The 14031-nt window shown below is 35.6% G+C and overlaps 1 protein-coding gene across 7 annotated transcripts in view; it reads right to left on the bottom strand.

Moving 5' to 3' along the window:
• Window positions 1-715: 715 nt before the first annotated feature.
• The window catches only part of LOC127868993 (pro-neuregulin-1, membrane-bound isoform-like), a 65485-nt gene continuing 52169 nt past the window's right edge, over window positions 716-14031 (bottom strand). For 4 of the 7 annotated variants that reach the window (XM_052411228.1, XM_052411222.1, XM_052411225.1 and 1 more), the window contains 5 exons: window positions 12512-12611; window positions 10981-11048; window positions 7197-7299; window positions 5356-5533; window positions 716-3468 (listed from right to left, as the gene is read on the bottom strand). In XM_052411228.1, the coding sequence (XP_052267188.1) occupies window positions 2056-3468; window positions 5356-5533; window positions 7197-7299; window positions 10981-11048; window positions 12512-12611 (1862 nt within the window). In that variant the 3' untranslated portion in view covers window positions 716-2055. Of the gene's footprint in view, window positions 3469-5355; window positions 5534-7196; window positions 7300-9760; window positions 9817-10980; window positions 11049-12511; window positions 12612-14031 lie in introns of all 7 variants that reach the window. The other 3 variants (XM_052411224.1, XM_052411226.1, XM_052411223.1) reach the window with 2 other exon arrangements.

The raw sequence follows: 14031 nt of genomic DNA, 5'->3' as shown, positions 1-14031 counted from the left end.
AAGCAAACAGCGCAGACCCTGATGAGACGCCGCATAATGCGGCGTCTCATCTGGGTCTACGCTGTTTGCCAAGGCCTTTTTTCTTGACGCTAGGCATAAATGGGCTTAAATGTTCTGTCGCTCTGGCGCGCACAATTAATTCGTAGAATCGTTGCCCATACATTATGCCTGCATAAGCTGGCCGCCACAAAAAAACGCAGTCAAGACATGGCGATAATTATGCGAGCTTATACGATATTTCAGGTTTAACTGGACTGTTGTCGTGTTGTTGCTATTTTAAAACTTAAGACAAAAAACACAAGGAAGAATTAAGGCACCATATGATAAAATTCGTCCTTGTTTTATTGCTTCATGTTGCGATAAAACGTTACACGAATCGTTCTTTTGCAGAAAAAGTTTCCAATCCTTCGGAAATTCATCAAGGTTACGAATAAAACTATTTTTCATATTTCTATAGATCAACAAATTATTAGAAATAAATGTCACTTCAGATGAACTAGAATAATAATTCAAACATTTTTTGTTCGAAATCTCACAAAACATTTACTGTTATGTAGCTCTAGGTTTTGAAGTGTCTTTTATATAAATATTCAGTGAGCTTTAAATTTTTAAATTGCTAACTGACCAATTTAATGAATAAAATTCAATGACGCCTTTTAGAAAGACATGCTCTGCTTACATTATTTATCGTTAAACACACTTGATCTCACAAATGATCATTTCAATTATTCATTTATTTCAAATCGCCCAATAAAACAATCTAGATATATATATAAATATGAATTGCATAAACAACTTAAAAAATTATCACAAATATACATATAGAAAATAAACATAGCAATTCAATCTGGTAACTTGACCTGATATGGGGCAGACAAAATCTTAATCCGTCGCCCAAAATCTATATCCCGAATTAAAAGCCGTTGATGAAAAGTGTAGTCACCGGGCGAGCAGTGTCGTAAGGTCACGTGACAACAAAGATCGGTATTGCTATGCCGTGTCGGTATGACCTCCAACCTCTGCTTGTCCGGTGCCCGCTGCACAGCCTCAAATAATGGATTATTGTGTGATATTTCGTTTCATCAACACTGACCGTGATAGATTTAAGAGATTATACGCGTACATAATACAAACAAAAACGCATTCAAATTTATATTGGCTAAAACTTTATATTTATTATTGGTTTATATATTTAATACTGGCTAAAACATCTTTATTATTGGTTTATATATTTATGGGTTTAAAGAGGTCGTATAAACGTTTTACATAATTTATGTTAAGCAACATCGAATAATTGCTTTTCACTAAGCATTATGTTCCGAAACCTTTTTTTCTATTATTTTTAAAAACATTCTGTATTTCATCAATTCGGATTGTCTTGAAACCAACTTTAAACAAGGGCATTTATTAATATAAAAAACTATTTTTAAAACATATCAGGACTTAATACATATTATTTACAGTAGTGTTTTGTAAGAATCCAGTATTAAACATTATAAAGTAGAAATTTAGCCACGCTATTACACAAACTCAAACTAACAATATTTGCTTGGAGCTTAAATGCTATGAATAATTCATATTCATGAAATACAGTAAAATTAGAACAAACAGACATAAAACATAAGTAGCAATATTGTGAAATGCATAGCAACATGTATGTACATAACACTGAACTGTTCAACAGCAAAATATAAATAAAATGCAAATATATACACGGAATGATGCGAGTGGATGAAATCCGAAACCGAAAGAAGGAGACACGTGCACAAGGAATAATTTCGAAATTTATGCAACATCCCTTCTATAGGAAAAGGATTTAAACAGACGGACACATAACGAAACCTTGACAACCCCTTGCAGTATGAACAACTCTATTCACAACACCTGTTTGCTTTACGTACAATTTTGTTTGCTCGCACGTTTCAAAACATGAAGAAGAAAGGTAATTGAGAGGAAATGAAAACATCATATAAATTAAGATTACTTATTAACGACACAACATGTACTCTACAAGCTGAAATATAATGCACTATATATTATGCTCTAAATGCAGTATTAGATAGCTATCGAAAACTTGTCTTTCAATTTTGTTCGACCTAATTCATTAGGATGCGGTCTTTGATTAAAATTTCTATTGTTTTCCGCAGCGTTTGCCCGCGGTGGCATTTTAGGAAAAATTGAAAATGAATCAGCAGCGTTTCCGGATTTTGACTTAGGACCATCCGCCGAGCCGGCCCTCTCACCCCGATTACTTTGTCTCTCATCAACTGTAACCGGCGAGACGTCGGCGAAGTCGGCAAGCTGAGCGTTCTGCCAAACAGTGTTGGGAGAGTCACAGCCCTCCGTCGTGGTACTGGAGCTATCACTGACGTCATCACGTGGCTCAGTGACGTCAGGCGTGGCTAAATTACCGTCGGATTGTAGTAACAAAGATGGCTTGTCCAGCCTCCTATCGTTGAATTCAGTTTTAGGATTGACAACATTTGTGGATGACGGGAATTGAATATGTTCCGTCGGGACAGCGATTGATCTATTTCTGTCTGGTTGCGACGGTGGTCTTTGCTTTTCTGGGGGAACAGGCATTCTGCGACGTTCTCTCTCTTTGTCTTTGGCTCTGTGTTGTTGCGGACCGGATCTAGGCCTTCCGGTCGGTCCCGTATGTTTGCCGTTCGTTTCCGACGGCGCGTGTTTACTCCTTTCTGCTGCCGGAAGTTGCCGATGTCGCTCGGCTTTTCGGGGTCTACCTTCCATATCACCACCTCGTGGCTTATCAGCAACCGTTTCAGAATGATCATGAGCAGCATCGGGACGCTTGTTTACTTCTTTAAGATTTTCGTTCAAAAACGACACCGGTGCACTTAAGTCTTCCCTATGAGCGTCAATGCTGTCGTATTGAGTGATATTAGTCGCACTACTTGTCCCAGGTTTTGTTGTCCTGCATTTCTTGAAAATGCTGCTGTAATTCCCATTGCCTTCGTCTTCACTAATGTGCAGCGGCGTTAATGGCGACTCATTACGTGGAAGCTCCTCGTCGCTGTCCGAATCGATGTTGATAGCGTGACCTTGCGAGGATCTCGGATTAGGAATATTCGGTAAACTCGGTTTGCTCAAAATCGGCTTCGCGTTTTCATTTGGAAAAGACTTCCGTTTAGGGCTCAAATCGTTTAAAGGTTCACTCGGCGCCCCGTCCTTGTTGAGTTCATTTTCGCGAGCCCTGCCGGTGGAAGTATTACCGTTCAAAGGCTTTCTAAAGTTCGGGTCACTATTCCGGCTGTTTTTGGGGCGAATATTCTCGTCGTCGCTCGTCTGATCGCTTTCTACCGGCCTTGGTTTCGAATCGCCCTCAGAGATTGCGTCTTTCCGCGAGCGGCTGCTGCGGTCGGACACGTATCCCTCGTTGGGGTTGATGTACAGGTTTGTGTTGTCCGAGGACGAGGACAAGAAACATGTCTCCGTCGTCTGCACCTCCTGAAACGAGATAACATTTACTGTTAACCATTTACCACTCTGATAAGCATTCTGATGTCCATTAGAACAAAAATGAAGACGTTTCATAATACATTCAGGTTTTAAAGATTCATTTACAACCCTTAGATTCAGATGAGCAACAAACAGCATAAAACTTGAACAGAGTGCGAGTCACTTGCAGGCTGTTCGGGTTGTATGCTGTTTGCATAAAGACATTTTAAAGGGGCCTTTTCACAGATTTTGGCATTTTTTTAACTTATTCATTAAATGCTTTATATTGATAAATGTAAACATTGGATCGTAAAAGCTCCAGTAAAAAATCAAGAAAAAAAATTAAAAAAGGAAAAGAACATTGTCTGGAGCAGGTTTCGAACTAGTGACCCCTGGAGTCCTGCCAGAGTCCTGAAGTAAAAACGCTCTAGCCTACTGAGCTATTCCGCCGAGTACACATTTTAGACGTATTTTATACCTTATATAAGCAATCTTCGTAGTTTCACAAAATTTAACGACAAAAACAGAACTCTCCAAATTATTCAATCGTTTCGCGTTGCAACGCTTTATAATATTTAGGTTTTAAAATCGTCAAAAGATGCATATAATGGCTATATTAGAGCATGATTAATGTTCAGTATTACTGTTTCCTCACAAATATCAAAACTAAAACGAAAACTTACGAATCTGAAACAACTTTTTTCAATTTTGTCAATTTACCAAAGCGTGAAAAGATCCCTTTAATTTTGCTTCTGACAAGGAACAAGTAAGATTAAAATCCAAAAATGTTAACACGACTACTCAAATGTTAACACGACTACTCAAATGTTAACACGACTACTCAAATGTTAACACGACTACTCAAATGTTAACACGACTACTCAAATGTTAACACGACTACTCAGTATTGTTATTTCGTAAATAACGTAATGCTTTTTAAGATTCAAGTTCTCATCAATAGCAAGACGTATTAATATTTTTTTTTTTCACAAAATAATGAACCGCCCCTGGAATTGCTCGAATTATTGGCTGACCTGGTCGTTATTGGGTAATAATCTCCATAACATTACCGTGGCTCTGAAGAACATTACAGACCATAACATTCCGTGCATTTGTACACTAATTCATAGTCAGCACTTTTCTATAACAGGCAGTTTTATCTAAATGCTTGAAGTTAAGTGTGTAATATCAAAAGGATATATGTATGATATGTGGGGTATTCGAACAGCGGCGGCCTATCAATTCGGCCTATCTGGGGAGCGCAAGCTGCGTAGAATCGACAAGAAATTGTGCGCCGTCGGGGCTTTTAAACATAACTTATGTTAAGTTAATTTGAATAAGTGTTTGCTGTTTTTGGAACATATAGATACAATGAAACGCGTTTTTAGATCTCAGATAAGACCAGGGGCCCGAATTCAAAACGGTCCTGGTGGAAAAAATATTTCCTAACGTCATACAAGTTCCTCTTGGTTGCGTCAGGGGTGACAACACACACATTTGGCATATACATGCTAAAACATTGATCACAAAGCTCCAAACAAAGGTCTTAATTAAATGAAAAAATATGACTGTGTTGCAAATAAAAATGTGTTAAATACTTATATCTTATGAGAAAGTTAACATTTAGTATTGATAATTTAGGGCAACTTGCGCTTTTATTAACGAATAATTAGTTAGTTTAAAAGTCAGTGCCTTTCTGGAATTACACAAACTGCACTAGTCAGCTTTAAAGTCTTGAACGTTTCGTGGTCCCGTTAGCGGAAGGGGTAGCTCCTTACTGTAGTTCGCGAATGCGCAGGTTGGTCGGGGGCTAAGCTGGCCACATATGCGATATTCAAATGATGCGGTTAATAAATAAAAACTTCCAGAGACCGGTGAGAAGGCCCCAGCATGCACATGTTTCTGTACCTTCTCTACGGGGGTTGTCAGTGTGGATTTCATGGGTCCATTGATGTCATCACAGAATATCAGTGGTCTACGTGGTCCATGTTCACCATTGTCTGGAATGTCTTTGTCGGCGATGCCATTTGTACACTGCCGCCCTCGTCGTCGTAGATATCGATGTCGTCGGCGTCTGCAATTTAACAACAATAACAAAGTTAACATGTTACGAATGTGCCGCCAATTATTTTAAGCAATGACGAACGAACACAACATACACGTCGATGGAATGATCGATAAATTTTCAAAATCTATAAAAGTACACATTTATAGTCTCTCTCTCTCTCTCTTTAACAAGGAGCGTGCATAAAATCTCAATAAACACAAGTTATTGGTTTTACCCAAGAAATTGTCTGGGTCGCGTTTCAATTGAAAAAGTAATAAAAAATAAAAAATAGTTCATGTAATAACTAAATTAATATGTGACTGTATATATTATGTAAATTCTGGTAGTTATTCTAAACGGTAATCATAAGACACTCGCCGTATTAAAACATAAAACATTTTAATAAAGATCAAATTAACGGAGAATTTACATGATCTTGTGAATAAATCGGTTGTGTAATTTGTGTTTACAGATTTGCATTGCACAGTCAATGTACGTCTTTTTAGTACTCTCGCAAATGCATATATAATGCAATTAACATTTACAAATAATATTTATCTTTATTCAGTGTCTTACGTTCTACAAATAATCATTTTTATTCGAGTGAATTCCTACTCTCAGTTTGTTTCTGACAAATAGACTGTTAGATCTTTATGCATAATACATGTTTTCAATATAAGTCAAACCAATAATTGGTGCGACATGTTAATAAATGTAAAATACGCGTGCAATCATTGGCAGGGCTATACAAAAATGGACAAACTTAAGAAACAACATATTTTTCTGTTTTCTATTTTTATCTGAACTCAATGTATCTTCCCACTTGGATAAATAATTATATAACTTCGTTAAATTACAGAGTGCAGGAAGATTGCTATATACTTTCATTGCGAATTTAAAACGTCGACAATCCGAAAAACAGATGTAGAATGTTATCGCACCAATAAACTCAGAAATAATTTAGAGGTTTCCATCAACTTTTTTGTATTCCAAAGGGTTCACGTCTGACGTTTTGTGAGTGTATTTAAAGGTTTTTATCATAAAACATGGCGTACTGTCCGCATTGAAGCTTAAGAAACCACGACTTTTCAAATCAATTTACAAGCACCTAACGACGTATCAAAGATACAGAGCAAGTAAAAATCTAAACAGAACGTATCGGAATTTTGCGGTTAACAAAATGACTCAGAATCGACCTCAATTTTATGTAGAAAAACATGACCATCATCAATACTCTTAGTTTTAATTTGCAATGTTGTATGCAATAATTTACCTGAAACATGAGATTATATTGTACAACAGGTTCTTTTGCTGCCAATATGCAGCATTACCGGCATATACCTGAACAAGTATGTTAGCGTTAAACTATTGGAATACCACGCGAAAACTAAAAAAAACGCCCTCGGTCCGCCTCCTTATTATGGGAGTAGCACTCGTTTAACTAATGAAAAGATATCCACATGTCCACATAATTATGAACAATAGTTACATAGGTACAGGTAAAAAAAAATGGGGTAGATTTTGTTTTACTAATACATTTGACAATTGAATGTAGTATATGACTAGCATCATATACCACCGAATAAGGTCTGAAAGTGAACCATTATACCTTATTGAATTGTTACGAGTAAATGAAAGATACAATTGATATAGGAGATCTGAAAAGGCCCTCAAGTAAACGCGTACTCACCTTGCCAGGAAGTATGAGACGACACAAATTGTGATGAAGAGGATGATGCCGCTTACGATGCCAACAACGACGAAGGTACGGTCTTTAGCCAGTTTGTCGTCTCCTAGGAAAAATGGAGGACATCGTTTAAATGCCCATATCGTGGACGGTGTGCGACATAAAATGTATACGAAACAGTTATATATTTAAAAAATTACTCGCATACATCTATCTTAATCACAAAATAAAGTGTCAATAGGCAATAAACTATTCATCAACACATATTTAAATGTATGTTTATGTAATACATCAAAACCAATACACTCATACAATTTCAAAACATACTCTTTTTAATATTTAACAATTATCAGTAGTAAGTTTCAATAAGAGGGCATGAAAGGCCCTGATTCGCGCACCTGAGACGCAAAGGAACTGACCTGTTCAGCCCAATATATCATGAGAACAAAATTTGTTCTGACCAAGTTTTCCGAAGAGTGAACTATAAATGTAACTTTGAGTAATAACAAGGTTTTACTCTAACAATTTAGGGATTAATTCCCTGCCCTCTGGCGGCCATGTTTTTCAACAGACCGGAACCATTTTCGAATTCATCCAAGATATCATAAAACAGATGTTCCCTAGCGGTCATGTTTTTAAACCAATCGGAACCATTGTTTGACTCGTCCAAGAAATCATTGGGACAAATCTTTTGACAAAGTTTCACAAAGATCGACAAACGAACGTGGCTTTGAGTGTTAACAAGGTTTAACTTTAGCAACGTATAGCCATATAAGGAAGAATGCTCCTTTCATGATGATCGGACAATAAAAGTGGCCTCTATAGTGTTAACAAGGTTTTGCTATAGCAATATTTAGCCATATCATGAAAAATGCCCTAACCCGTGGCGGCCATGTTTTTCAACCATCCGGAACCCTTTTTGAACACGTCCAAGATATCATTGGCAAAACTCGTTTACCAAATTTCATGAAGATCGGACAGAAAATGTGACCTCTAGAGTGAAAACAAGGCAAATGTTGACACCCCACGACGCACAAGCCACGGCGGACAAAAGGAGATCACAAAAGCTAAATGTTTTATCTTCTTAAGAGTATTCAATGCCTTTCCCGTGGGTCATAACGACATATTATGTCAAAAGAAAATGGAATTAAATAAAATGTGTTCAGAATACAAAGACAATATCACGAACATTAAATCAAAAGATAAGTTGTTATACGTTCAATAGTATAAATTTATTTAAAACTTTGTTATTTAAAGGAACGTCTAATGTAATGGTATTCTTCACTATGGAAGCTACCGGTTGTATTATAGTGTATTTTAGGAACGCTGATATATAAAACAATGATGCCACTATCGTACAGGTTTAGACACAGAAAAATCCACAATTGTAAAATTGTAAGTAATTGTATAAATTAATAATATTTAAAAGAGAGATAATAATAGTAATGTTATTTCTTGAATATATGTTTGGAAAGAAGCAATATTTAGCAGAAGCTGTTTATTTCTTGGGATGTCTAAACTAGCAGTCTTTTAAGCAAGAGGATTTGTACGATACATATTATTAAACCAGTTATGAATAAAGTATATGTCATAGTCGTTGGAGATACATAAATATCGTCTGATGAAAGGCATACTATTTCAAATGCATGTACATTGTTAGTGCAAATGTTGAAAGCCCAATCTAGCTTTCAAGTAACGATAGTTATTACACATGTATATGAAAAAAATCAGCAAGAAATAGTGGGAATAAGTTAAATATTAAAATAATACATATTTAGATTGAAACAACAGCGGGGATTTGGCATTTACTACTTAAATAAAGATCAATAATTCATATGTACTAAAGATTACACTGAAAGCATGGTTTATATAATTGATATGATGATACACTGACACATTCAACAAACTACGCACGTTACCTACTTTTCCCCAGTTGTCATCGTGGCTTTCTTTTTTCCGAAATATACGTGTCTATTATGGCAAACTCTGCACCTACCTTCATCCGTTTGAAAATGCCCAGATCGTTCAAAGCGCTACATTAAAGGCCGTACGCTAAGCTATTTGCCTGAAATACACTTGTGTAAGCTGATTACTAATAGTCTTATTATTCGAGTTTATTTTTGTCCAGATTGTGACACAACCTTGTCAATAGCTTCTTGTAAGGAACATAACTACCAAAAGGTTAAGTTGGTATCATTTATAGTATTCTTAAGAAACAATCCTGTCTTATTGATCAGTTGCATAACCAGCCTTAAAGACAAACCAGTACTGATTCTAACCAGGAAACAAACATCCCAACATTACAAAAAATGATGCTAGAGTTTCTAAGTCTGGACTTAATATGCAACAGTGAGACTGTTTGCAACATAGCAGTTTACTTTGTTGACCTTTCAAAATCTGAACCCGTCCTTCGATAGCTGCCCATCATCAAGGAGTTAGCGGTTCAGACTCGCACTAGCAGGCAACACTCATGCTTGTTAAACATATAAAGAGCTTCCAACTGACACGTCTGTCACGAATGTGAATGAAAACAACAACAGGCATGATACTGCACACAAAATACATACTGGCTTTATCCCAAGACAGTTCTAAACAGCGCTCGCCCCTATATCCGGGAAGGCACCTAAATGAGCGGAGAATAACATATTAAAGGATCTCAGATTACACACATCTATATGTACATTCTATCCGGGTCAGTTGTATATTACTACCCAAATATACCGTAAAGAAAACGTCTAATGAAAGCGGATGAAAATGAACATAGTTAAGAAGATTATTTAACACTCGTAATTGTTATAAATATGACATCTTTGTTTTACCAAACATTTTTTCGACGATTTTATTCATTATTGTATAACACCTAGAAGACATATTGGCGTCTTCAATAAAAACTAAACATAAAATAAAGGCATTCGGGTTTGATTGCAAGCACCAAATATAATATGGTAACATGCATTTCCATGCTTAACATGCGCGGTAACATTAGAACTGAGTGTTAAATACTTCTACGAGTCCACTTTACAGAATGCAAAGAAGGAAAGAGTAAGAAAACCATCCCCAGAGAGGCGTCTGAAAGAGCCCACATGAACATTTTCCATCACCAGAATTAAAACCAGTGGAAAATCTTCACATGTGTTAGAAATGCGTAGAAGTTTTCCGGAAAAATTCCGTGTAAAGTGCTTAAGTAAAAATCCAAAAAGCACATGTTAAACATCAGCAAAAATGTGCCTTATGAGCAATTTTAGATTGCGGTATCAAACATTAATGAATTAATAATTACTGCAAGGCAACAAAGGCGTGTGTTGATTGTTAGACGCTCAGAAAGACTAGCAAACACAAAAAGCATGCTCCCAGTAGCTCAGCTTAGAATAAGGGGCGGGTAATCCTTGTCCGTAAGGTTCGACAGCTCCACCACCGTCGGCATGGGCATAGAATCACCAATCTATGCAGGGGGTCATGCGCATTCAAGGGTATTGAACATCCTCATGTATGAAACAACATTCCAAATGAGAAAAATGGAACATTCGCTTTCAGCACATGCATCATCTAAATAAATTAGTAACAAACATTGATGAACTGCCTGTCGAGGTCATGTTAATTTGACAAAAACATGTTACGAAAATAATAATATAATTATGTTCAAATTTTTGCCATAACATTTTTGAATGCGGGATTTTGCATAGCTTGTTCGACCACTGCATGCCCATGCAGACCTTGGTTGCACTATCGGAGACGTAACAAGGCGAGTGGATGCAACGAGGTGCCATTCCAAGATGCGACTTCCTACCCTCGTTCTTCCTCGTAAGAGATGGCACGAACACGTTACAACGCGTCCCTTGATAGTTGTTCTGGCATCTGCAGAGTTTCGTTCACCAAAAATATGCATTAAAACGTAGTAGGTTTTGAAAAGTGCAGCGATATGTGACCAAAAGGCATGCATATATACGTATTGTCATACGCAGTGACAAGACACAGTTGTTCTGATAAGATGTTTTTATTTAAAAACATGTTCAGCAATATTTTCTCCGTTGTGCAATTGTACACTTTTGAAAACAATTTCACATTGTTGTAAGCGGGCACTCTGTTTGAAATAATCCAACGACCGTGTAGTACTGTTGTCAAAACAAGAACGCAGATGCCTTTAAACATTAAATATATATATTCAAATACATGTATTACAAAATAATGTATTGATATCTTCAATTTGTGCACATGAAATCTTAACAGAAATGGATATCGCGGTGACTTTAGTTAAAATGTTGCATTAAAAATCATCTACCATGAGATGACATATGTGACACAACAGTATGTTTTAACAAGATACATTAAATATTGCAGACTTCTGAAATTTTGCGTTAGTGAACAACGTTCCTTTGAAGCCGGAAGGATCAATCAGCATGTTTATATGCTGATGGCATCTTCTTGCTTCCAATGGACATTATTAATTCAGCAAAGAGTATTAACGAATACGTTTTTGACAAACGTTTTTGTTTATGTTTACGAAAGCGTTTATTAGGGTTTGTATCACTCTCAAATAAAATAATTGTTAACATGAACAATAAGAAGCATTAAATCAATGATAAGCTAAAGTATAGTATTTAAGTATTTACAAAAAGCACACAGGTATCATACTTTATGCAAAGAAAGTTACATATGAAAAACATTCACACATTAAAACAAAAAACCACAAACTCGCACAAAAGTATAAAGGCTGATGTATTCATATAATAAAAAAAAACGTACAATAAAATGAGCTTCATTGAATTTCCAGAAAGCTGTCTACATAAAAGCACCAAAATTGAAAATTACAAAATTTGAAATAACAATACCAATTGAATCTACGACAATATAGCCATAATAAAACGACAAAAACACCGAATTCAAAATATGTCTATGAATATATATATGTATTACAAGTAGTTTTCAAATGTTTTGAGCATTCCACAATACATAAACGTGTGAAGGGTAAATTATAGTGAAACATTTTATATTTAGGGGTTGTTTCTTTTGAACTTAACAGTTACATCCCATACTACATATATACTCACTTGCACTCATGCATTCCCAGTGAGGTATTGCAAACGCAAAACACATGAACAAAACAAGTTATTCGTACACCAAATATGTAAGCAATTTCGTACAAATGTCTAAATTGCTTATTAAGGACAATGTGGGTTTTACCAATTTATGGGCAGTCTATGTATCACCCCCCTCCCCCACCCCCTCAAAAAAGAAGAAAATACGTACACAAACGCACGACTTTTTCTTAATAAGGGAGACAACTGTTATAGGATTGGCAAAAAAGTGTCAAAACTTACGTGCAGAACGGCTGATTTATTTCCGCATATTTCTGACAAGTCGCATTGTTCAAACATTTTGATTTCTCTGCTTCTGTACACTCAATGATCTTGGCGGGTGCTGAAATAATTTCCAAAGATTTTTTTAAAACCTATTAAACCTCACATGTAGACACGCAGTCTGAAAACACAATACAATCTGTTGCTGTGGAATAACATTTTATTTTAGATTTTAGTTTTAAAATGCCTTTATTGATTCTTAAAACAAACATATAATAATGCTTGAGTTGTTACTTTAAAAAGCGAATAAAGCAAATGAGAATGCAACGTTGTACAAATATTGCAGCGTCCGTAAATTAAAATTAAAATAAATCAATTTCTAAACAACAGGCCACTTGTAATTCCCTACATTTAAAAGTTTTTATTTAATTTTGTTTTTACATCAGATGAAAGTTATTTCGAGGGCGAATGATAAAGCAAATAATTGAAAAAAAAAATGACATTTAAAATCACAATTTTGCTCCATTTTCTAGATTTTCCAAAACAAACAAATCAGCAATTACATTTTGAATTGGATACTTAAATACTTCAATCATGTCATTCACATAAGGCTATGGCTGAATTCTGTTTACAAACCTACATGTGTGCAGTAGAACTAAGCTCATGTGAGGCTATATGTAAATACATTTTATATAAACATAACAAAATATTGAAAAACAATAAAAAGAACAAGTTATTTTTAACAACTCAACTGTTAGGATAGATTGTAAATGATAAATAACGAGTGAACATCATTTATGAGGTGTCACGAGACTGTCTATGTATTTGGTTGGCCAAAGGCCAATGATAGATTTGCAAAGGTTTGATAGTCCGATTATATTTGAATAAAACAACGGAATGCAGACTATGATGCACTTATAAGAAAACGTCGAGCAAGGCAAACGGCGTAACGGAAAGTCGGCATAGCAGTAAAAATTACAGTTTTGTTTTTGATTTATTAATTTGTTATCATCTTCATCAAAAGTATAATATCATGGTTCAAAACTATCCAATAATGCACGTGCAATACTAAATGATAGTTTCATTAAAATACTTATTAATAATCGTAATCTAATTTAAAATACTGTTTTCAGAATCAACAATCATTTCATTTCAAGGGCCTACCGACTTTCTATTAGCAGTCCTTTATGTGACTTCAATATGGCGTCGTGACGCCATATTCAAGACTGATGTCATAAAATTATTGGCAGCAAGCTCCCGAACCGTTAACAATCCACCGATAGAAGTTTTCTATTCTAATGTCACATCAAAATGGTAAGGTCATCACAATCAAACCCACAACTTTATTTCATTTTTTATTTTGGGAAATACACTGTAAAAAGTAAAACATCCCACTGTGAACTGTTTTATTATCAGCACAAATTCCAAAACATGCGTATACAAATTCAAAGATCAACAAAGCTCCTATAGATCATGCATTTATTAGAAAAAATTTCAAAATTACATTAGGATATAAATACATCTGTTTAAACTCGAAATAG

This window comes from Dreissena polymorpha, chromosome 2, assembly GCF_020536995.1.
Source record: "Dreissena polymorpha isolate Duluth1 chromosome 2, UMN_Dpol_1.0, whole genome shotgun sequence".
Classification (NCBI taxonomy): Eukaryota; Metazoa; Mollusca; class Bivalvia; order Myida; family Dreissenidae; genus Dreissena; species Dreissena polymorpha.
This window is presented reverse-complemented; position numbering and strand designations above follow the sequence as displayed.